This window comes from Myotis yumanensis, unplaced genomic scaffold (assembly GCF_028538775.1).
Source record: "Myotis yumanensis isolate MYYU_CA2020_CCGP unplaced genomic scaffold, mMyoYum1.0.hap1 SCAF_7, whole genome shotgun sequence".
Taxonomy (NCBI): Eukaryota; Metazoa; Chordata; class Mammalia; order Chiroptera; family Vespertilionidae; genus Myotis; species Myotis yumanensis.
Window position 1 is genome coordinate 92,936,414 of NW_027223758.1, and position 25,229 is coordinate 92,961,642.

A 25,229-nucleotide genomic window follows, 5' to 3' on the forward strand; every position below is an offset into this window, starting at 1 on the left:
CAACCCAAACACTGCCTCTGGCATCTACAATTTAATTATTAATAGGATGTCTCCCAGGTAAACTGTTACACAGGCTTAGGGCCTTGTTTTGTAGTCATTAAAATTGAACATGTTTATATTATTGAAACCCTTGCGTTCCATGTGTAGGCTGAGTTGATCTTAAAGGACCCAAAGAGACGTTACCTGGGGTTCTGTTTCATATTTATAGACAATGCCCCCGAGCCGCCGTGGGGTATCATTCTCAGCATTAACGCATTTAAATAGAGAACTGTTTGCCAGCTAGAACTTTAGACAAATACAATAAACAGGGTTTGGCATTTATGATTTCTTAACCTGTGGGTTGCTGAGAAATCGGGGTTCCAACAGTGCTGCTGTGCATTTGACAATTTGGGGCTTTATTTCGAAAAGATTTATAGGGAGCGGGACCTCCGTCAGCCTTGACTTCGGAGCCGTTCGGGTGAATTAGGTGCTCCATAGAGAGCATCGTCACGAAAGCCGGGGACCGGCCAGAGCAAAGGTGGCTGAGCTCCCCCGGCCCCTGGCGGGGTCACCCCCCGAGGCGGTCTCCTCTCGGGACTCCTCCGTGGAGGCCGTTCCGCAGAGAAAGTAACCGAAGCTCCCGTTTCTCTCATTGCAGTGTTTGTTCAGGCAAACAAGTTGCAGCAGCACATTTTCTCGGCCCACGGACAAGAAGACAAGATCTATGACTGCGCACAGTGTCCACAGAAGTTTTTCTTCCAGACAGAGCTGCAGGTACCGTCCCGAGAGCGCTGGCCTTGACCTCTCCTGTGGGGGGGTGGGGGTGGGGGGAGGCGGCTTTTCAGTCTGGATTCGGGGAAGGGCTCGCCTGGGCCCCAGGGCGCCTTGTGTGCTGGGCCGGCGGGGCGGGGGGCTGGATCAGCAGACACCAAAGTCGTTTTGCCTCCAGCTGCTGTCAATCATGAAAAGAACGAGAACAGCCCCATAATTAGACCTTCTGACCCAGTGAGATGGACTTAGGGGTCAGGCTGATTGGACGGGAAGGGGGCTAGGGCGGGGGGCCGATTCTCACAGCCCCTGTTTTATTCATGCTCTGCCCTCACCGGGCTCCGGGCGGGAGGCACGGCTGGTTACGGTCCTGAGGGGCTCACCCTCGGAAGGGAGAAGGGGGGCGCCAGGAAGCTGTGCTCCCGCTCAGGAGTGCTCCCATGGGGCAGCAGAGAGTGATTAGTGCTTGTAACAGCCTTCGAGGTAATGTTGACACCAAGCGTGTTCGGGGAGCCTGGAGCGTCCCATTTGCTAGAGAGGGCACCTTGCTCAGGTCCAGGATGGCTCCGCACCTCAGATGTGAAGCAGTGACACACACGTGTAACATGTAAGGGGTTGTTGCTAGGTAACCAGGAAACAGATCTGGTTCTAAGGCATAAACTATAAAATACAACAGGAATCTGGTTGGCTTCATTATTTTAAGCAAGAGACTAATAGTTAATAAGTCAGAGACCTGTAGCTTATTGTAAAAAGGAAAATAACTTCCTTTGTTGTTACTTTGTCTGAAAAATGGGCATAATACCTATCCTTATTTTTCTGATGAAATCATATAAAGTAACATGTGTTTGTTAAACCCTTGGAGGAGAATGGATTTGAACTCAAAATTATTTTATGATGAGTATTATTATTAACAATAAATTTTCGATTCAGCCTCCACTGGGTGAGGGGTAACTATATGTTTGCAGTGTCTTCCTTGAACAGCCCACTAGGCATGGTCTGGCTAAGCCCCGCCCACTCCCTGGCCCAGCCCCACCCTCCGGCCCTGGGCAGCCTGTGCCTCCCTGGCACTGGGAAGGTGGAATGGTGTTGATTTTGTGTCAGAATAAGGAAGTTAGAGGTTATATTCGCAGTTATCATTCTATAAGTGAGCAACTAGCAAATTAAGGAGGTGAAATAAAAGATATGAAAGCATGGGTGAGCCCATTTAATGGACATAATGTGTCATGGGACCAAACTTAGAGTTTCTATCTAACTTGTCGTCACTTCTCAATAGAATTCTACTCTGTCACGTCTGTGTGAGTGAAGTGTAGAAGGTAGGCCGAGTTAGATGATGGTGTAACATTGTGTCTTATTAAGTAAGGAGCCTACATTTTTATTGGAAAGTATATTCTTATCGCACTAGGCATCAAAGGAAAAGTCACTTTGGTTTTTATGATTCTGTAAAGGATGTGGGCAATGCACCTCGTGGTTCTATTAATTAGTATGTAAACGGTGAAGCAGAAAACCAGATCGTGGAGGCTCTGTAGAGACTGACTTCCATCGAATGTGCTTGAAAACACGTCTGCAGTGAAATTCCTCGTTTGTGCTGTACAGTCCCCCCCTTACCTGAGGAGCACACATTCGAAACCCCCAGGCAAGGCTTGGGACCACAGAGCACCTGTCTGTGCTGTGTTTTTCCTGTACACACATGCCTGTGACAGCTAAGTTGATAAGTTAGGCACAGTACGAGAATAACAACAACAATAATACGAGAGAACAATTATAACAGTGTATTGTAATGAAAGTTATGCGAGCGTGGTCTCTCTCTCTCTCTCTCTCTCCCTCTCTCCCTCTCTCCCCCGCCCCCCCCGCCCCTCTCCCCCCTTAACTGATCTGGTAATCGAGAAGGCAAGTGACTGGTGGAGGGGGGTGGGGCTTAGGGGTGGGATACACTGGGCAAGGGGATGATGTGCCTCCTGGACAAGGCAGCGCGGATGGCTAGACAGAGATGTCATCGCACTACTCAGAATCGCGTGGATTCAGGACTTAAGAATTGTGTATTTCTGGAATCTCCCATTTACTCTCTTCAGACTGCAGTTTAAGTGAAACCCGGGAAAGTGAAATCGTGGATGAGGGCGCAGCTGTATCAGTAGGTTCTAACGGAACTAACCTGCCAGCAAAGCTTCAATGTCTTTCACTAAAGAACCCACACTGGCAGTTCTGGCCGGGGCCCGACGGGGAGCAGACAGAGCTGAGCAATACATGGCATCCTGCAAGACCCCCTTTCTTTTGTGCATTTCGGGGTTTCATGGAACATAGAGTATTCACTCTTTTCTACAATTCATAAAGACCGGTGGTTCTTAAATTCTTTGGTCTCAGGATGCCTTTACACTTAAAACATGATTGAGGACCACGAAGGACTGTGATCCATGTGGCTTATTATCTATTGATAGTTTCCATATTAGAAAAAAATTGAGAAATGTTTTAAATGCAAGAATAGACAGGCACGCAATTCTCCCAGCTCTCAGAGGGATAACGTCATGTGCCAAGTAGCCTCTAAAAACTCCGCCGAACACACATGGGCCAGTGAGTCTGTAAAGGGCTAACAACATCGGAATGTTATTGTGAAAATAGCATTGACCTAACACCCCCTGAAAGGATCTGGGGGCCCCAAGATGTCCCTGGGTCACACTCAGGAACCATTGGTATAGAAGACAGGTTATAAAACACACGACTCTGAGATCTTATGAGGCCCTTATGATCTCAGGGTTAAAACATCTCTTCAAACATGTCTGATGTATTCAGATTGTGATCTGGGCCAGTAAGTCTTGTGTCATTATCCAAGGCTGTGAGCATTATCTTTTCAGGCTAACAACTCGGAACATGCATAGCTGGTCTTTTCCATTCCTTCGGCACAGCACTTACTAGTGTAGTTAGCACGTGATCCTTTTCTATGTAGTAGATCTGTTGTAGGAAACATGTGATCATTTATAGTTAGCATGTGATCCTTTTCTATGTAGTAGATGCAAGTGTGTCTGTTTTAGGAACCCCCAGTAGCAGCAGTGGCTTTCAGTTTCAGGACCTTAAGAAAAATGGATGAGAATTAACTTTACTTTTTCTAAAGTAAAAGTTAGTGTGAGTGTGTTCGGATTTTTATACTTTAGCCTTAGGGGTTCCCAGTCCTATGTGTTTGCTTTCATTACCCAAATGACCTTTTACCCCTGGGTTTAGAGGGAGCAATGAATGTGATTTTTAGATCTTGATTTCTTTTATTTCTTGTATAGAACATGAGCATGGTACGTATACAAAAACCATAGTACAGTTTTTTAAATTTCTAGAATGAGGGGGGAATGGGCTAAAATGAAAGCAACCATAGAAATCAAGGTTGGTAACCAAAATAGCAACAGAGCAGAAAAATGAATCTCTGGCATCAGCCCTCAGTAGGTCATGCCTTGATATATGAAATAAATGCAGATTTTAAAATTGACACATGTCATTCCACTTGAATTCATCTATGTCTTTATGCCTCTAAAGGTTAGGAAGAAGGACTTTCCATAAAAGCTTATACAACTGAAGCCCCAGGAACTGAACTCCTGTTGGAGATTTGAAAGAATGTGGTGTCTTTGCTTCTCACATCAGCGTGAAGCTAGGAGGGTCCGTCCAGATGAGCCTCCACAGGCCCGTGCATGGCTACCATGTATCTTTCCATGGCGCCTACATGATGTCATGATTTTAATATGTAATTTGCATTTCTTTCACTATTTACCTCCAATTAAAAGCACAAAAGCCTCTTTTTGTGGGTAAAAAGTGCTTTGTTGGGCATAAAATTACATATCCTATATACATATGCGCGGGCACAACCACGCTCGCGCACACACACACACACACACACACACACACAGGTGTGTTGTTTTCATGGACACTGCCTGCAAGGCCTTTCCAGATTCCAATAATTCCTCAGTATACCCTGTCCATCTTCAGAAAAGTCAAGGTCTCAGCCATCTTCCTGTGGACCTCACAGACCACAGCTCCTTTTAGAATTAATGAAACCTGTTTCTATGGGAAATTCAATCTTGGACCCAGCTTTCCCGCGTGGAATCTGTACGGATACATCACACGGCCTAACCCTCCTGACCTGGAGTTCGCACTGCCCTCCCGAGGTCCGTGATTTGGCAGGGTGTCCTCGTTTCCTTTCAGTAGAGTTTTCTCCCATGTTTGCGAGGAATTCCGTGCCCTCGTGGCCACCTCACACGCTGGTGGGAAGGTGAGCTGGGGAATAAAGAGTGCATTGTTGGGACCAAGCGCACATTCCGTTATTTTAACGGCGAAGGAATATGTTGAATGCTTCCCATGTTTTCCTAACACACTTACAACTCTCGCTGCAGAACTTGAGGAAGCAGCTTGGAGAGCGTGCGGCGTGGTCCAAGAATAACATCCTACAATGCATGTTTGTACCAGTGGTTTATGCAGGTGTGAGCCGGGTGTTTGCAAAGCTGCTGTGAATAGGCCACTTTCTTTCCGTGCGGTAATTGCCCTGTAATTGGTGCCTCCAGAGAAGCTACAATTCAATGGCAGTGATCAGATCGTCCTCTTCCAACAGGTCCCCATAGAGAGCTCCATCAGCCATCGTGTCCGGATGTAATGGGTGTAGAGGGAATTCTGGCGGTAGGGGGAGAGGGAATTGGCTGAGATGAGCTTCAGGCTGGGAGATCCTGGTCTTTCCCTTCCTTTTCCATAAAAAAGTCTTGTGATACTCAGCCCTTCCCTTCATGAACTCAGGAATAGTGTTTTCCACATTCCAGAGTCCTGAGGTGGGATTCTGAGGGCTCCCCGAGACTTGCAGACACCACCACAGTTTAAAGATGTGACTGTCTGCATGGCGGTTTGATTTTCGCCTCACTTTCCACCCGAGTTTGAGGCCTGTTTTTCACGTCACAGCTTCTCTGATGCTGAGGTTGTATGGCCGCCTGTCGATTGGGAGGGGGAGGCGGTCATCACTCAGGCTGTCAGGCCTGGCATAGCCGGGTCCCCTGCTGGTCGTGGGGGGGGACCGTCAGCGTGGGGGCCAGATCTCCCGCCGCCTCGTGGGTGGTCTGTGCCTCCTCCTTCGCACTCCATCTCACGAGACCCACTGGCTCTGTGCCTCTCCTGGTCTTGGGGCTGCGATCATGAGACCCAGTTGGACTCGGAGTCCTGCGAGGAGAATAAATTGTGTCGCGGAGCCTGCGGTTCAGGAGATGATGTTTCCACGCCCCCTCATGTCTCCGCCTCGCGGGCCTGCGGGCTGGGGAGGAAACTGGGCGACAGGACCTTCCATTGAATTTGCTCAGTGGTCACACGGATCTGTTTCTTTTATCTGATCGACTCTCCAGGAACCAAATCCTTTCCATCGATGTATTGACCAGGGCGGTCTTGTCACCATTCGTTTTGATCACTTCCAGCTGTTAATATGGGATAATTCAATCAGGATTGATTAGCCTTACCATTGCAGGCAGCAAGTTAACCACACAGGACAAAGAACAAGGGAACGGCTCACCTCAGTTTCCTGTCATTCTCCTCTCTCTCTCTCTCTCTCTCTCTCTCTCTCTCTCTCTCTCTCTCTCCCCCTCTTCCCATCATCTGTGCAGTAGCACAGAACTCGGGCTGGTGTGAGCAAAGAAGAGCGTTTAAGATGTAGAATGGGCGCTGTACCCACAGGTGAGGGCTTTGTTCGCTGTTCAGTGCTGCTGCCTGTGGAAGTGAAGCAAGTGCACAGGGAGGGAGATGAGCCCGATTGTCACAGGAACGCATTTGGACTAAACAAGCAGATGCATTTTCAATGGCCCGTTTTGTACCAGTAAATGCCGGATCGGTGTGCGTGCTTTGGGGCGCAGCCCGGGCTCACCTGCCCCTAACGTGGCCTCGCTGCTTCACCAGGTGTCCGGCCGGCACGTTGTCAAGCGCGAGTGGATAATGGGACCGAGGGAAGGCAACAGCGGCGGCTGCGATGGGCAGCAGCACTTCATTTCCATCTGAGCTGTCTCTGCAGCGCCCGCCCCGCCTTTAAAAAGCCTCCATCCATTCATTTCTTGATGTTCCTATCGGGGGCTGGTTTTCACTATTAAAAGGGGGAGCGCCAGCTCCTTGCTCTGAGGCACACCCCCTCCCGCAGCCCTGTGGTTAGCAGCCTGCCCCCACATTGAGTTCTTGCCTGGCCCGGAGCTGACGACAGATGGCCACCTCCGACTGCCACGGGGCTTTACGGAGCATCCAGCCAGGTGCACTGAGACCCGGCCGGGCGCCAGCCCTCCCCCCGGAAACGAACCTCCCTCTGCCACCTTCTGCATCGGCCGCTCGGCTGGCCCTGCCGTCCGCGGTGTCGCCAAGACTGCCCGCTGCCACAGCACCGATCGCCCTGTTGGGGACGAGGCACCACAGGCACGGCTGTCAGGATCGTCTGCACAGACAGAGCTGCTCTCAGCACCTCTGCTGTCACAGTCTTTGGAGAGAGCTGGATACCCCGTTTCTAGAACATTCTGCAGCCCAGAGAGGCACATTGCATCTGCACATGTGTTCCTATGTTATTTTTTAATATTTTTATTGATTTTCAGAGAGGGAAGGAGAGGAAGAGAGAGAGAGAGAAACATCCATGATGAGAGAGAATCAGATCAGCTGCCTCCTGCACGCCCCACACTGGTACTGTGGATCAAACCCGCAACCCGGCATGTGCCCTGACTGGCAATCAAGCTGTGACCTCTTGGTTCCTGGGTTGATTCTCAACCCCTGAGCCATGCCCACCAGGCTGTGTTCCTATTTTAGCTGTTTGCTCTGCACCTGGACCCGTGGCCTTTCGTTCACAGAGACCAGCGCCAAGAATGAAACCCATTGTGTTTACAACTTTAATCCCACGATGGGAAAACACCCCGTCCCTATCCCACTGTCCTGACAATCCGGGCGAGGGCCATGGCCATCCTGGACGTCAGCTAGAAATCAGGGAGGAGCCAGGTGTGCATCCCAGCGTGGCTGGTCCTGGGACAGCAGCGTGACCAGTCCTTGCTGTGCGTTGTGGGAGAGCAATAGGCTGCTCCTGATGGGTTTTCGAGGGCGGCGGCAGCATCAGAGCCGCCTGCGGACTTCAAGAGGCGCTCACACTCCTACCGTTACTGCTAGATCTGCAGGGGCCCGCTGCCCTCACAGGCTCTGCCCAGCCAGCAGGCAGCTCCCTTCCTGGGGCCCAGGTTTCCCAGCCTGTGAGGGGCGATGGGCAGGCGGGCGGATGGGTGGATGGCGCCTGAGAGCGGTGCTGGGGGGCTGCCATCGCACAGGGAGTGATGGGCACGGAGACCCTTTAACAGCAGTGGAACCTTCAGACTCACTGAGGTGGGTCAGGGTGACGGTCGTTGTGCAGAAAATAGAATAGAACAGTCTGTTCGCAGAGAGCCAGGAGCTGAGCCCTGCTCCGCTCAGTTATCATTCATGGCGGCCCTGGTCGGGGGCCGTCCCTCTGGAGTTACCGCCTCTCCACGGAACCCCGCTGGCAGCACCCTGCATCCCCCCATCTGTGCCTATACTCCTCTCTCCCGCTCGCTCTCTCTCTCTCTCTCTTTCTCTCTCCCCCCCCCCCCCCCCCACTTCTCTCCTTTCTCCTCCCTCCCCGACTCTCTTGGGCTCACACTGGGAGGCTACTATGCTCTGTAGCGGAGGCTCCAGAACACGCTGTCACATGACCTGGAAGTGCTGGAGGAGCACCGTGTGTTGTCTAGGCTCCTGTAGAAAGTGCCCTTGGACAGTGGGCAGGAGGCAGCCATCGCCTTCCACGAATGGCCAGGCAGAAAGAGGCACCGTGTCTGACGGAGCCAGGAGGCCCAGAAGCCACACAGTGTCGGTGACCATCCACGTCCATCCTGTTGGGAAGTGGGCCCAGTGCCCACTCTGTCCAGTGGCTGGGCCTGTGGCGTGATGCCCCCACTCTGAGGACATGGCTGGGGGCTGCCCAGCCTCCGCTCCACATGGTCAGACCCGGACTGCACCCACCCACTAAGGAGCTGCGGGGGGGTGGGGGGGGGCAGTGCCCCAGGCAGCTCAGCCAGCAGAGGTCCCTTCCCTCCAGTCCCCTCTTCCCTCGGCCCCAGTCCCGCCCCATCCCACTCTGCCCAGCCCAGGGGGTGCTGGGCAGGAGGCCAGTGAGTTAACACAAAAGGTGAGCCCGGCCAGCATGGCTCAGTGGGTGAGCGTCGACCTAGGAGCCAGGAGGTCACGGTTGGATTCCAGGTCAGGGCACCTGCCTAGGTTGCGGCTCCATCTCCAGCAGGGGGCGTGCAGGAGGCAGCCGATCAGTGATTCTCTCTCACCATGGTTGTTTCTCTCTCTCTCCCTCTCCCTTCTCCTGTGAAATCAGTAAAAAATGTTTAACAAGCAAACAAACAAAAGGAGAAACCACCTTGTGGCTCAGGCTGACTCGAGATTCATCTGTCATGTTTCCCAAAATGTGCTCTTCACATGGCCAGAGGCTAGTGCGCCTTTTGTAAGACAAACCTCTCCAGGCCCCGCCGCCAGCGTGTGGGCCTCACGGTCGCGATGCCCAGGCCCCGTTAGACGCTGCAGAAACGGACTTCCCGTGCCTCAGACCCGGCATATTCCCCTGGGCGCCCGCCCCACAGCCGCCAGGGGAGAGGTCACCCGTGGAGACAGCGGGACTCGGCCTCGCGTGTAATTGGCGCCGTGTCTCAGCCCGGAGTCCGGGTGGCAGAGGACATGCAGGCGGGAACAGGGGCTGGGGCGGGGGGGAGCTCCCTGTCCAGGTTGGTGCGGGTGAGAGATCGCTCGGAGATGACACGGCCGAGCAGTCAGCCTGAAATCCTGGTTGGTATTTTATTAATTTTGCACCGAGATAAATCCTGAAATTCTGACAAACTCCATGACAGGTGAGATTCCTTCTTGCAGAAGCTGCCCAGCAAGGGGCTGCTCGTTTCACTCTGTTCCGAGGCGGGCAACAGGAGGGCAGCTCTATAATCAGCCCTCAGAGGACCCCGGCCGCCGCCAGGGCTGATTGAATAACTCCCGGGCCTCTCCCCCCAGGCCGCGGGCGGCGGGGGGCCGGGAAGCAATCTCCCGCAGCCTGGCACTGAAGTGAGCTTTAAACCGCCATTTTCTCTCTCCGAGGGGCTGGGGTACTAAAAGATAGATGGACTGCAGATATTTTATGAGCAACTGTCAGAAGAAGGGCAGAGTCCATGTTTTTTTCCTCCTTCCTCGAGTCACAGGCTGCATCGCTGTTGAATTTCTCCCCGCACCTTTTACATCCAAAGTAAGAAATTAATTGGTTGCTAACCTTCCATTCCCCCTCCTCCTCCTCCTCCTCCTCCTCATCCTCCTTCTCCTTCTCCGCTGTCTTCCTCCCTTTTTTTTCTTAAATATTTACACAGAGGCCCTTTGCTTAACCACAGTTTCAGAAAAATCAGTACCATTTGCAATGAAATATTTATAATGACAGAATGAAAAATTGGATTCATTTTCTGGACAGCAGCCGAGCAGCCTGCAACTTTCTGCAGTGTGTGGAGCGCGCCTCGCATCCGCCTGTCCTGGCTCCTTCCGGAAAACGGGCTGCATGCGCACTTCCCTGGCTGTGGGGGCGCCTAGCGGAGCACAGCCCCCTTCCCTTGCCCCTCTGCTGCGTGTGGGGAGCGGCCTGCACAGAGGCAGAGAGCAGGGAACCCCGTAAAAACGGGGCGGGGGGGGGTGTCGTCTCCGCAGGGAGGAGCTGGGCGATGGTCATAAGAGACACGGGACCGTCTGCGCACACTCTGTGGCCTGCACAGGTCGCAGGCGCAGGTGTGGTCTCGGGCAGATCTGTGGGGAGCGGAAGGCAGGACTGAGGGTGCGTGCGCTGACCAGCTGAGCGCACCTCCTGTCTGCCCTTGGTGTCCTGCAGCTTGCCTTTCCGTGGGACCCTCCTCGGGCTGCGTGTTCCTAACCAGGTCGATGGCTTTTTCGGAGATGAGGACAAAGGGCATCGATAGCACAGCCGCTTGTGTTTCCAGGAGGTGGGCCTCCCGGTACGATCCCCATCACGCGTTTCTGTGGCAGCGGGGACGCCTGTGCCGTCAGTGTCGGTCTGTCAGACCCGTGTTCCCGCACAGCCGCCCACGGAGTGCGGAGCGGAGGACCGGCTGCAGGGCCTCCGCACGCCCTTGGGGCCGCCTCGCGTTTGTCCCCTTTGGAAGCTCAGGGTTGAGTTAGTTTGGCTCCTTTGGTGTTTTTTTCCAAAAGGGAAGGCAGCCCTAGCCGACTCCAGCGCAGCTCACAGCAGGAGCGCCAGTCTTCAGGCAACCTCGAGGCATTTGCGTCCCCCTCTGCCTGTGCCATGTGATCAATAACCCGTCTTTCATTGGCTCACAGAGGTGGCCTGTGATTGATTAGCTTCACCACTCCTGATTGGTCCTGTTTATCCACGGAGGAGAGGTACCGTAAGCTTGCCTTCGCCGCCGCATGGCTTTATGCGACTGTCGAGCACTCTCCGTGCTATAGACATGCTGACAAGGGAGACGGAGAAGCGACCTGAGTGTTGGCCGTAGGAGAACTGGAGTCCATCACACTGCGTGGTTTTGGCCATAACTTCCTGTTCACGTCTGTCCTGTCTGCCGGTGCTCCAACGAGCGAGCCTCCCTTCTGACCTCTGACCTGCAGCGAGAACCCCACTCCAGCGCTGGGAATGGGGGACAGGAGACTCGGCCAGTGGCTATTTCCTTTCACCCACTTGGGCAGCGTGTCCAGGCTGTCGGATGCTCGCTCTGTTCTCTCTGAAGCAAAGCCGGGGGCCCTGAGTGACGGGAGTCCCTGAGCAGGAGAGTCCCCTGGGCGCGCACCCCGCATCTCACACGCCCTTCCTCAGAGGCTTGGGGTCCTCCACAGGTTCCGAGATTCGTTTCACCACATTCCAGAAACATGGTTTTGAAATATAGGCTGTCGGTTCCCCAGGGAAGGACGTGTGCGTGGACTCGGGCGCGCTGAGGCTCGGGGTCCACCTGGAGTCGCTGGGTGGCAACGTGGCTCTGACCCCCGATGCGGGGAGTGATTTTCCTTAGAAGTGTGCGTGCATGTGTGCGTGTGCGTGTGTGTAGGTGACAACAACTTTCCCCAGGCCGGGACTCCAGCAAACCGTGTCCACTTCACCCTGGTCCTTGCTTTCTCTCTTGAGGACCAATGTTAAGAGAGAAAATGTTTTACATTTGTTTTCAACAACTCCGGTGAGTCTGAAATGCGCACCCACACCGATGGGAACTGTCCCAGGGCGCCCAGGGCCAGCCTCCACTGCGGCCAGGAAGGGACGCAGACGGCTCATTCACACCCGGCCAGGCAGGCTTCACGGTGGACACGTTTGCTGCTCCCCCAGGACTGATGTTCAGCGCTCTTCCGGGGGCAGGGGCCGTGTGCAGAAGCGAGGGGCTGCGTGGCAGGAGCGGGGGGCTGCGTGGCAGGAGCAGAGGGCCAAGTGCAGGAGCGAGGGGGTGCATGACGGGAGCGAGGGGCCACGTGGCTGGGGTCCTGGGTGAACCCACCATCCAAGGTTGAAACATCAGGTGCAGCCTTTGCTCTCGTCTCGTCAGTGTGCACAGCTCCCCAGGAGCAGCTCTCTGCCCTGGCCAGTTCCCTCTGTGTTGTGGCTGGTTTGCATGTGCGTCTCAAGTGCCAGGCGGTTTAATGAAGTTATTCTTTTATAAATTTTGCAACACGGAAGCAGGCACGAGGGCTTTGAATTAGAGTAAGTGCCACTTCTGGCTGGCGGTTCCTTGGAGGGCTGATTAGCACGCGGCCTCCCGCCGCGACCTCTCTGCTCGCTGCGTGGCTGCGCAGGCCTGTTTACCGCGCACCTTGGAATCCGCAGGCATGTGCACCACGCCGGCTGCTGGCCTCGCTCAGTCACAGCCGCCCTTCCTCCAGAATCGGGTTAAACACTTCATGTTAAAGAGTGGTTTTCACAATTCTGTTGCTCTATGGTAATGAACTGAAATTAATCTGGAGGAGCAAATCGTCTAAGGATGGGAGGTTGTGATTACTCTCACCATAGATACTGCACATCTTCGGGCGGGGGAGCGAAGGGCGGTCTCCCGGGAGCTCTGTGCCCCACGAGGGTGAGCAGACACTCCCACGGAGACCTGGGAGCCAGGCCAGAGAAGGCGCTGGGCCGTGGGGGGAGGTACCAGTGTGTTTCTTTTTTAATACATATTGTTATTGATTTCTGAGCAGAAGAAAGAGGGAGAGAGAGAGAAACATCAGTGATGAGTCATGGATCAACTGCCTCCTGCTCGCCCCACACTGGGGATGGAGCCCGCAACCCGGGCATGTGCCCTTGATGGGAATCGAACCCTGACCTCCTGGTTCATCGGTCAGTGCTCAACCACTGAGCCACGCCAGCCGAGCCAAGTGTGGGTTTCCGAGGCCAGGAAAGGTTCTTTGCGGTGGGGTGCAGTTTGGGGGCAGCTGGGCTGTTTTCAGACCCGAAAGTTTCTGAGCAAGAGGAGCAGTTGGACAAGAGAAAATGCAGATACATCGGTAGACCTGACCCGTGTCCACACAGGACATGAGGTGCACGTAGCATCCTGATCTCCTCTGTTTTCTGTGTGAAGTGGCTGATCCAGTGGCTTTGGGACGGGAGGCAGGCGACTGTTAAAGGGAATGGAGACTTTTGAGGGCACGTGGAACACGCAGGCACGGGGAGAGGAGAGCCAGCAGGAAAGGCACCAAACGGGAGTGGGAGGTTTTTCTCCTGTGGCCAAACCAGGACTTTTCTTTTTTTTTAAGTGAGAGAGCAGAGCCCAGGTAGGATTGGGTTTTGAGATATTTGCATTTTCAATAGGACTGTCTTAGAATTCAAAACAAGGGCTGCTTGGGGCTTCTTCTAATAATTGCATTTTCTGCATAGAAATGTGAGCCCTGTCGGAAAGTCAAAGGCAAGCGCCAGGGGTTTTACCTGTAGAACCCATGCACGTATGTGACTCCACCTCTCACAGCACACGCACACACCAGCCTCCGTGCAGGCGTGGGTGTGCACAGGTGCGCACACACCTCACACTCACACAGGGTAAGTGGGCTGTCACTCGTGCACGGACCTTCCCATCCTACCCTTTCTGTGTGTGTTTTCTGAAGCCCAGGCCCTGGTACACAAGCATTTGGCGGCTGTTGATGGAGAAAGGCGTTTTTTCTGCTCTTGGTGATTTATTACTGTGATTTGACCTCCTAGAGAGTGTGACAGTGTTTTTAATGAAAGAAATAATACACTGCAAGGAAGTGGCTTTTTCTTTTCCTTTTTTTCTCTTTGCTTTTTGCCCTAGTTCAATAAACGACTTTTCATAATCATAGGAATTTTCTTGAAGGGCATCCTTGTCCATATCAAGGAAAAGCAGAGTCCTCCCTCCTTCCTCCTCCCTCTGAAGGTTACCATTTGAATATAAATGACAGGGCCCTGGCTTCTCCCATTCTAATCAGGTGACCTTTCATATCGAGTGGCACAGAGTTTAAATCCTAGGCCTGCAAGTCAGTTTCTAAATCAATGCCTGGCTCCCACGGCATTCAGGCACAGACCTCTCCATTTCTGTGGATCTCAAAACCAGACGTGAAATAAATAAGTATGGCAGGTGGGGTCTTGCAGTGGGGGTTACAACCCAACTGAGTGCAAGGTCTAGGGCCAAGGAATAGAAATATGGGCACCCTCACTAACTCAATCCTTTTATATATATACTAGAGGCCCAGTGCACAAAAATTTGTGCACTCAGGGGGGTCCCTCAGCCCGGCCTGTGCTCTCTCACAGTCTGGGACCCCTCAGGGGATGTCCACCTGCTGGCTTAGGCCCGCTCCCTCTCTGGCAGCCCAGGAGCCCTCGGGGGATGTCCACTTGCCAGTAGGGAGCAGGCCCAACCTGCAGTCGGACATCCTTAGCGCTGCTGAGGAGGCGGGAGAGACTCCCGCCACCACCGCTATGCTGGCAGCCGTCAGCCTGGCTTGTGGCTGAGCAGAGCTCCCCCTGTGGGAGCGCACTGACCACCAGGGGGCAGCTCCTGCATTGAGCATCTGCCCCCTGGTGGTCAGTGTGTGTCATAGTGACCAGTCATTCCCAGTCTTTCTGCTGTTAGGGTCAGTTTGCATATTACCCTTTTATTATATAGGATAGAGGCCTGGTGCACGGGTGGAGGCCGGCTGGTTTGCCCTGAAAGGTGTCCTAGATCAGGGTGGGGGTCCCGCTGGGGTGCCTGGCCAGCCTGGGTGAGGGGCTGAGGGCCGTTTTCAGGCTGGCCACACCCCCTTCAGGGTGTGGGGTCCTGCTGGGGTGCCTGGCCAGCCTGGGTGAGGGGCTGATGGCTGTTTCCAGGCTGGCCAAGTCCCCCAGCGGGAACCCTCACCTTGTGGGGGATTGGCCAGCCTGGGTAAGGGGCTGAGGGCCGTTTTCAGGCTGGCCGTGGCCGAGGGCTGGAAGCAGGTATCTGGGATTTATTTATCTTCCATAATTGAAACTTTGTAGCCTTGAGCAGAGCTCAAGGCCGGCAGGGCAGGCGGGAAGCTTGGCTTCCTCCAGTGCGGGGGGCAACCCAAGCCTCCTGCTCGCTCCAGCTCCGTGGTCGCTGCCATCTTGTTAGGGTTAATTTGCATATTCACTCCTGATTGGCTTGTGGGTGTAGCGGAGGTACGGTCAATTTGCATGTCTCTCTTTTATTATATTAGATCGATTTCAGAGAGGAAGGGAGAGGGAGAGATAGAAACATCAATGATGAGAGAGAATCAGTGATCAGCTGCCTCCTGCACGCCCCCTACTGGGAATGGAGCTCATAACCCGGGCATGGGCCCTGACTGGGAATCGAACCATGACCTCCTGGTTCATAGGTCGACACTCAACCACTGAGCCACAGTGGCTGGGCAGCTCAAGCCTTTCCTAAAGATTCTGGGATTCAGGAACTAAGAGAAGGGGTGAGGCAGGAAATGTGTCAGGTTTGCAAGAGGACATTGCTGAGCAGTGATCAGGCTGGGCTCCTGTTGCTGCTGCTACTCACTACGCAGGCCGTGACATAAGTAGCGGAAGTGTGTTTAGCTGCGCTGCCTGCGAAGGGGGTCAGACTATGGCTGGAGCGTCCCGGGTCCGTGTAAGCACCCAGAGCCGGCAGAGAGGACATTTATATCCATCCGTGATAAACACGCGTGTCAGACAAGCCTTCTCGTCCTCCCACAGATGCCTGTACCATTCAGGTACTGAAATCAGGGCCCAGAGAAGGGGCACTGCTCGAGAATGAAACTGGAAGGAGGCTGTTCTTCACCTTGCGTACAGATGTTCCGTTTAGAGCGCCAGTGTGATAAGTAAACATCGCAGGGGATGAACGCCTAGCCACCCCAGGTGCATGGACACGTCTGTCCAAGAGGCATGGCCTTCACCCCTGAGCACCTACGAGATTGTGGGGCCTGTCACAGCCTCCTCCCACGCTGTGCCGGTCCTGCAACTCCAGGTCTCAGCGCCGTCTCCAACCCCCACCTCGCTCTCACTTCTGCTGACCTTGTACATAGTTTGACTTAAAATTTCTGTTGGTTCCTTGCCTGTTCGCGGGTAGCTCAATGAATTGTTTTCCATTAAAAACAAACTTCATACTTTAATATACTTTTCTTTTTTAAAAACATATTTTTATTGATTTCAGAGAGGAAAGTGGGGAGAGAGAGAGAAACATCAGTGATGAGAGAGAATCATGGATTGGCTGCCTCCTGCACACCCCACACTGGGGTGGAGCTCGCAACCCGGGTATGTGCTCTGACCAGGAATCAAACTGTTACCTCCTGGTTCATAGGTCAATGCTCAACCACTGAGCCACACCAGCCAGGCTAATATATTTTTCAATGTCCATTTTGCTCTTTTCAGCCTATTCTTCTAATTCGGCCCTTTTTTCCTCCATGTTGTAGGTGGGGAAGGGTATGGTCAGTTATAAAAGGGAAATGGTCAAGCCTGTCAGGTGTGCAGAGCAGACAGGGGTCGGCCAGCGGGTGCCTGAGGCTGTATCACCGAAGCTCTTAAGGAAAGATGGCCGAGTTCCGATGTTAGCATTTCCCAACAGCAGCAGGGTTTATCTTCACAAGCTGGGGGAGCAGAGCGGCTGGTTTTCTTTCCCGGGGATGTTGGATTGTCAAAACTCTAGACAGGGTTCCACATGCGCTAGTTGGACACGCGGTCTATTAATCATCAGTGTCCGCGTGGGCTTCCGGGGATTCGCGTCGGACTGGGCCCAGGCTGACTGGGGGGCTGTTCCCGTGACTCCCGGCCAGGCTTCGCCAGCTCGGTCTGCTGGAGAGAAGACCACCTGCCATGAAAGCAGGCGCCCCCACCTGTGCCCCCACCTCCCCGCCCAGCCTGGGGGACGGTCTGCAGCCCCAGAGATGCCTGGAGCCCTAACAGTGTCCACTTCCTGCGGCCTCAGCCCGCCCCGTGCTCACTCCTGCCTCTGGAGCCCTCGCCCCTCCTCCTCCTCCTCCTCCTCCTCCTCCTCCTCCTCCTCCTCCCCCTGCAGCACCAGGTGAGGTGAGGGCCCAGCACTGGGCCCAGACCTCCCTGCAGCTGGCGGGACCATGGCAGCAGCATCCCTCATCCCCGCAGCAGCCCGGCCAGGGTTCAGATCAGCACCGGCCCCTCCCATGGTTACCTGGTGCCAGAACCCGGCCCAGCGCGGGGGCAGCTCCCAGTCTGGAAGCGTGGACTTGGACTCTGGGACCTAACTTCTGAGTCTCTAAGCAAGATCCTGGGCCCGAGGCCGCCATGGCCTCTCGGCTCCAAAACCCTCTCCTCCGGCCCCAAGGCACTGCTCCCAGGCACAGCCCACTGTGGCCATGGCATCCGGGAGGTTGGGGTGAGGATGGGGCTCCATAGCTCTTTCACAGGAGACGGTTGTTCCCACGCCCTAAATAGTGACCTCAGAGCTGAGTGCTTAGGCCCATTGTACTGCGGCCTGTCCTAGCGCAGCCTGACGGACCACCGCGCTCACGGACCACCTCTGTTCAGGGGCGGGCTGGGAGGTGAGAGCTGCTGAGTGAGTGGACGTTTCTGGGAGGCTTGGCTCTTCCCAGGAGCAATGCCATTGACCACGCATCTCCAGGAATCCTTTCCGCAGTCTGACAGCTGCCCACTCTCACCCACTGAGGCTGCGCTTTCCAACGCCTGCAGTCCAGGTCGGTGCCGTGATAGACAGCCCTTTAGCTCCCTTTTGTACGTGACAGGGGAGCTGCCTCTTAGACCGAAGCCTGAGTTGTGCACCGAAGCAGGACACAGCCAGCTCCCTGTGCTCTAGAACTCGGACGCAGTGGCCCTCCGTCGGGGTGCGCTTCCCCACAGGGGTCCGTGGCCATGTCTGGGGACCTTTCCGGTTGTCACAGGGGAAGGCCCCACTGACACGTGGTTGGCAGAGGCCAGAGCGAGGTGCTGTGGAGCCGACAGTGCCCAGGGCGGCTCCCAGGTCAGAGCACCCTCTAGCCCAGGGGTGGGCAAACTTTTTGACTCGAGGGCCACAATGGGTTCTTAAACTGGACCTGAGGGCCGGAACAAAAGCATGGATGGAGTGTTTGTGTGAACTAATATAAATTCAAAGTAAACATCATTACATAAAAGGGTGCGGTCTTTTTTTTTTTAGTTTTATTCATTTCAAATGGTCCGGATCTGGCCCGCGGGCCGTAGTTTGCCCACGGCTGCTCTAGCCCCAGGATGGGGAACTTTCTGCTGCCAGAGGCCATTTGGGAATTCATTACATCATCACAGGCCAATCACAGTCATCAGCTTAAAATTAGCTGCTGTACAGAAATAAACATGTTCCTGCTGCATTGGGTCAGATATTTCGCTAACTCCCCCTAATGCCATGGCAGGGCCTCATGCGGCTCTCGGGCCGGACGTTCCCCACGGGGTCTAGCCCAGCGTGTCGGCGGTGTTGAAGCTGGGAAGCCCCCTCGTCAGAAAGCCTGCTGCCGTTGAGGGGCTCCTGCAGCCGCTGGACGGCATGAATGTTGTACAACGACTAAGAGGTAGCTCCCTGCACTGAGCTGGTGGCTGTAGAGACGCCTCTCTCTCCACATCTGCGTCTGAGCTCGTGAACACGCCAGTGTCCCTGCTTCATGGTCTCTCACACCCGCTTCTCTCGGGCTACTCAGCGCCACGTCCAGAGAGCAGCAGCCATGTCGTCCGTGAGGGTGATTGGATGCGCGATCGTTTCCTGGGGGAGGGGGGGGGCGGTGCAGTGGACGCCTCATCGCCAGCACCGTTACAGCTGGCCTGCAGTCTGCACCGCTCCGACCATGCTGCCCCAGCGAGGGGCCAGCCACACAACCTCGTGGTCCTTGTCCGTCTAAAACGTGTGTTTCCCTCGTCGCCTCCGATGATGCCATTGCATCTGTCGCTTTAATGTGGCTCAGTGCCGCCCAGAAAATGCTTGGACATGGCGGGCCGCGCCCACGTGAACAGTTAAATGTCAACAGAAAACGCGTCAGTGTCTCTGTAAGTCACGGTGATGCCATTACCAGGAGAAAAAATAGAAGGGGAAATTCTGTCAGTGCAAACTCGATCATCAGCGCAACACCCGAGGCTCTAGGAGGGGGCAGAGTGCGGGGGGGGGGGGGGGGGGGCGGGCAGGCAGGTTCAGAAATGCCGCGTCGGAGGGAGAGAGCCAGATCCCATTTCCTAGCAAATCGGCGGCGTGAGCATTAGAGGCAGCTCCCCTGGCCGTGGGCACCCGTTACTGAGCGTGTCCCTCGGCTCTCAGCACGTGAGGAAACACTCCCTCCTGCCTTCTAGAGAAGGTCCCTGAAATGGGACACCTCACACAGGCCCGTTTCCACGTCTGCCTTCCTGTGTCCACCAGCTAAGGGCCATGCGCACACAGCCGGGAAGTGTGTCGTTCGGTGGGTAACAGAAACTTCTGGTGGCACGATGGGGTCTGGTTGGTACTTTGGGATGATTTGGGTCTTTGGTGTCATTTTTAGACTATTCCTCGCTCTCGTGCTCCCAGCTCTGTGGCTGCTCACGTTTAATTCATTTAAAACTCGGCATTATCTCTGCAATTGTGTGGGCTTTGGAAACGTTAATGTATTACATTCCCATCTCCTTAACCTGATTAAGATGTGGAAAGGCTGCCCTTTGCATTGTGACAATTCTTTAACTCGGGGGGGGGGGGGGGGGGGAGCCCAGCATCCTGTCCCCATGAGCTCAGGACACCTTTAAAACCACTTCACCCGCCAAGGAAGTGGGGCATGAAAAAGAAAGAGGATGGAAATGTAAAAATCTTGATTAGAAAGTATAATTTAATAGAACACGTATTGAACCAAATGTATTGATTCATGTGGGAGATATAGTACCTCCATTGATTCAACCCAGAGATTTAGTACTGAGAGCTCTGAGCCAAAACGCCGGTGCCGATGGCTGCAGAGTCCACGTGACGCTGGCCTTGAGAATGTCTCCACAAAGGAATTCCTCGGGCCTGGAGGGCCGGCGGCTGCAGCCCTGTCCGCACCATCCTGCCATCCCGCCATCCCGCCATCCCGAGAGCTGTGCTAGGAGAGCTGTGCCGAGCCTACCTCATTCCCGCCCAGTGACTGTCCTTAGGGGCCGCGTGCTTTGTGTCAATATTCTCACATTTTAAGTCACGTACGGGCTGTGCTTCTGGGAATGGGAAGGAGCCGGCCGGACTGGTAATGGTCCGCGCTCATTAATACCGGCAGCCGCGCTGTCCTCCCCTGCCCACCGCGGGCCTCGGGGACTGGCAGACACATTTAAAGAAGCTGCATGGCGGCGGGAGATGAAGCGCAGGACTCCAGGCATTTCCTAAGTCAGCGCGATGCCCGGGCGCTGGTGACCTTTATGGGCAACCAAGATGCAGGTCAAAAGACTGATGCCCCAGCCTGTGGCAAACCGTTGCTTTTGTTTGGGGGAAAGAAATAACTAAAAAGTAAAAAAGCAGACGAGCTTTCAGGGTGGTGGGCGATGTGGAGCCCCGCTCGCAGCCGGAGCTGCGCCTGTAAGTGCCCTGGACGGCGCTTCAGAGCAAGGAGCGCGCACACATTGCCGTGGTGTTCACAGGTCCAACCCCCGCGATCAGGGAAGGGCCATCGGATCCGTTCGTCAGTGATGATGGATGGCGAATGTTTGCGTTACTTCCACGAAAGGAAAAACAACAGGCCGCCTGGCTGTCACCATCTGCTGGAGGCAGAGCCGTTCACCTCTGCGTCTCTCTCCCCCCATCGCTGCAGAGCCACGATTGTCTGCCGTTTCACCGGGTTGGAAAACATCTCATTTAAACTGAATGCAACTGCAGTTCAAACCGACATGCTAATGACCTGGTGAATTACTGCAAAGCTTGTGTGGGGTGTTTTTTTCTCGTTCCTTTTTATACCAGCCTGCTGGCTCTTTTCCTTCGTTTTTAAAAGCTTGTCAGAATGTGTTTGAGACAAAGAGCTATACATAGACAAGTCCTGGTAAAAAAATGATTAACATCTCTGAATCCACAGATCTCACAAAACTCCCATTCAGATGCCGTTTTTATTAGCTTTATTGCCGTGGCTACTTAACATTTTGCCGATGCCAAGGGAGGGTTACCAAGCACAGGCCAGACGTGGCCTCTGCCAAGGGATCGGACAGTCTGGCAGGACTCGGGAAGGTGGGGACTTCATTTTTCCATCCTGGAAGGCGGATCCCCCCCTCCCCCGGGGCCACCCCACACCCTCTCCACCCCACCTGGGCTTCCCTCCAAAGCTTAGCTCCATCATGGCGATCGGGGCACAAATTCCCATCAAGATGGAAGGGAAGTGGGGTCGCTTGGCCAAGGTGAATGGTTTCAGGGGATCACGGGGTTTTGCTTTTCTTTAAAAATATTTTGCTTGGATTGCCTTTTAAATAGGATTAAGCCGTTTGACCAGTAAATGTGGTCAGCTCTCCCAATGGCGGGCTGAATTAATCATCGGTGAGCGTGCCAAGCCCGAAATGAGAATTCCAGGCCTGGAAAATGAAAGGCCTCTCATTTTAAAAATACAGCGCTGGAAGGGACTTCTGACGGCCCCGTCTGTTTTTCAGCTTTCCGAGTTTCGTCTCACATGGGAGGAGGGAGGAGAGGCGCACACTCCTTCCTTCCAGGGGCCTGGCCTCCCGGGGCCGCTGTGGGGACCTTGTCCTATGGCCTCGCACCTCGACGGAGCTGCTTGTCAGGTGGAAGGTGTGCTGTGGATTCGATTTCTTCTTTTTTTAACACAAGCCCCCCTCGTGTAAAACTACTGTTCGTCACTGGGATTAACGGTTTGCAGTTTTCGGTTCCTTAGACGTGGGGTCTCCAAAGATGGCTTTCTGCAGACAATGGCTCCCTGCGGGTTGCAGGAGTTTTCTCCTCTTCTGCTTCCTCTTCTGTCATCGCCCCACCCCCACCGCCCGCCCGGATGTTCTCCTCGATTATGTAAAACACTTTTCCTTCATTGGAACAGATACCTTTTCTCATAACCTGTCATTGCAGTAACGTGCTTTGGGGACTGTGAATTGCCGTGTAAAATGGTGAGATTACCCCCACTTTGTTCTATTGCAGCGATTCCTGTGGACCTGAAGAGCGGGCCGCCCTGGCAGGCTGCTGGCCGATGGCCGGGCTGCCTGTCCTCTCCTGCCACACCGGCACTGCGTGACTCGAACCCGCTCCGTGGCCTGGCCACGGCCAGAGAGAGGGCGCCACACAGAGCCACCCTCTCCATGCTTCTCTGGCCTACTGTCCCCTCCCACTGGCTTCTTGTCTCCCCTTTTAGAGAAACGATGTCTGTGCCGCCGGCCTGGCTCAGGGCTGAGTGTCAGCCTACGAACCAGGCGGTCACGGATCGATTCACAGTCAGGGCACAGGCCCAGGGTGTGGGCCGATCCCCAGTGGGAGGCGTGCAGGAGGCAGCCGATCAGTGATTCTCTCATAATTGATTTTTCTATCTCTCTCCCTTCTGCCCTGAAAAAAAATTTTAAAAAATAATAATAAAGAAATGATGTGTGTGATTCTCAGAACACAAAGCGCAGAGAGGGCTCTGTGGGGGACCCTCCAGGCTTCCCCTCCTCGTGGAAAGGGTCTGCGGTGAAGCTAGACACGGGCCCTCTCCGTCCTCTCTAACCCGAGCAGCCAGCCACTGACGGCGGGGCTGGACACCCACGCCTGCCGCCTCCCACGGGTGAAGTGCGGCCACGTGTGTTTTCAGTGACTCGGGGTACGGGGTGCGGACACGCGTGAGGACGGGGGTTCTTTTCTGTCAGTGCTCAGTATGTGCCCATTTCCCAGGCCCCGCTAGGACTGTGCCCCTTCCCACCTTCCCACCGTGAGCGTCCCGCCAGCGGACTCTAGACTCCTGCTCCGAGCGAGTGCACGGCGCCCTCCCCCTCCCCATGCAGGCCAGCCGGGCGGTCCAGTGGCCTCTCAGGATGTGGGAGGAAGTTCACCCGGAAAGGGGACCTGCTGTGCAAGGGGGAGGAAAGGACCACAGAGGCTGCGGCAGCTGGGGTGGGGCAGCGGCTATGGCTGCCTCCAGGTGCCCCACAGCCTGTGGTGGCGTGGCCCCGCCCGCCTGCAGTGGGCGCTGGAGAACCCGCTGTCCTTCTGGCCCTGGCTGGCCAGGCAGCTTTTGCCCTTAAAGCAGTGGTTCTCAACCTTCTGGCCCTTTAATACAGTTCCTCATGCTGTGACCCAACCATAAAATTATTTCCGTTGCTACTTCATAACTGTAATGTTGCTACTGTTATGAATCTTAATGTAAATATCTGATATGCAGGATGGTCTTAGGCGACCCCTGTGAAAGGGTTGCTCGACCGCCAAAGGGGTCGCGACCCACAGGTTGAGAACCACTGCTTTAGAGCTTCTATTCAGGGACGGACAGAGCCCTGGTGTGGACACGCCCACCACCCAGGCGATTGGAGGAGCATTGGTAATCTTTGGGGAGGTGCACCGACAAGGAAAACTGTCCATGTGGTGCTACCTGGGCTTTGAAAACAGGGGTGCTTCAATGAGAGGAGATGCAGGGGGCGGGGGTGTTCTGGGAAGGTGTGGTGGGGGACAGAGAAGAGGAAAGACATGGGTCAGTCGCTCGCCTCCCTGGTGGGCCCTGGTGCTGCCCTGCCCTCCTAGCGGGGCGAGGGGTGGGGAGCAGGTGCAGGCAGGCCACGGCAGCCATTCACCCGGTGTGAGCACCTCTCTCCCGGCGTCACGAATCGAGCAGCAGCTTGGATGCGTGGCCTGATGGAAATGCAGCACTGACGTCCCCCCTCTCTCTCTTCTGTTCCAGAATCACACGATGACCCAGCACAGCAGTTAGTGGGAGCGCGGTCGGTGGAGACTTCCTTCTGAGGCACAAAAAGGGAACATGTTTCACTCTTTGCACGAACCCCTCCTTGTTCATGTATATTATTCAGAGCATTGTATTGTACCATGAACTTGTATTACCCAAACGCTGGATGTTCATGTGTGTGAGCCTGGGAGCACCGGATAGACCCTCTGTATATAAAGTGTTGCACATGTATGATGTCGTCGGAAACTAACACGGTCTTACGAAGACGAGTGGACTTGGGCCCTGTTCAGGCCAGAGAGGAGAAGACTGAGCAGAACGGCCTAAGAGGGAGTATTTTCAAGGCCGAGGTCAGACACCTGCTTGCGCAGGAGGCGGCGTTGGACTTGCTGTCATGGACACTGAAGCCCAGACTTCCTCTTTTTGGTAAATCAGCGTTAAATCCGAGACTATTTTTTCATTGCGAAGACTCTGCGAGCCATGAAGAGACGTTCTCACAGAGAGCCCACCGCCGATACGGCCCGTCTATATATTTGTACGCCTTGCGATGTGACCGGTAGCATCACTATATATGCAATAGTTGTTATGTAGACTGTCAGCGAGTTTTTCCCGGAGACGTTTGAGGCTCTGAGTGTTCAAGGTTTCCCGTATGATTTCTCACAGCCGAACGCCCGAATCGGTTGGACTAACCTGTATGTTACTGTTACTCATGTTTACTCCGCGCCCGGACCTGGAGATGACTGGAATTGTTTTCCAAGAGGAAATAAATTCAGTTTACCGTTCGGTGTGAGTGCATGTGTGTGTTTTCTTGTTCTAGTGACTCTCCCATTTGGAAAGACGGAATTGCCAGCGCCCTGGGAAATGGAATCTGCTCTGAGCATATCTGGGGCCTGAGCTCAGTCCTATTTAAAATTAACCTTTCACGTGGGCCCGGGGCAGCCGGGAGGGCATCCGTCCGTGGGGCAGAGCAGGGGCGAGGCCCCAGGTGCGTCGGCCTCCCAGAGTGACTGCACCAGGTCACATTGTCCTGGCGGACTCGCACGGCACGTGGTTGCGGCGGCTGCTCTGGGTGATGTGCAGCCGATGTGGGCCGTGCTGCGCAGACCCGAGCTCCGAGCAGAGGCTGCGTGGAGAGGCCGCTGGCAGACTTGTGCTTAGGGAGCATCTGTGTTCCTTCAGAAGACAAAGCACAGAGCAGGGAGCCGGGCTGTGTGTTCTCGCTCCGGTGTCCACTC

General features: G+C 54.6%; 1 protein-coding gene across 4 annotated transcripts in view; it reads left to right on the top strand.

Annotated features, from left to right (window-relative positions):
- Nucleotides 1-24,777, top strand: part of ZNF521 (zinc finger protein 521) — a 280,749-nt gene extending 255,972 nt beyond the window's left edge. For 3 of the 4 annotated variants that reach the window (XM_070421263.1, XM_070421259.1, XM_070421260.1), the window contains 2 exons: nt 638-753; nt 23,995-24,777. In XM_070421263.1, coding sequence (XP_070277364.1) covers nt 638-753; nt 23,995-24,024 — 146 coding nt within the window. In that variant the 3' untranslated portion in view covers nt 24,025-24,777. The remainder of the gene's footprint in view (nt 1-637; nt 754-23,994) is intronic. The other variant, XM_070421261.1, reaches the window with a different exon arrangement.
- The last annotated feature ends 452 nt before the right edge of the window (nt 24,778-25,229 follow it).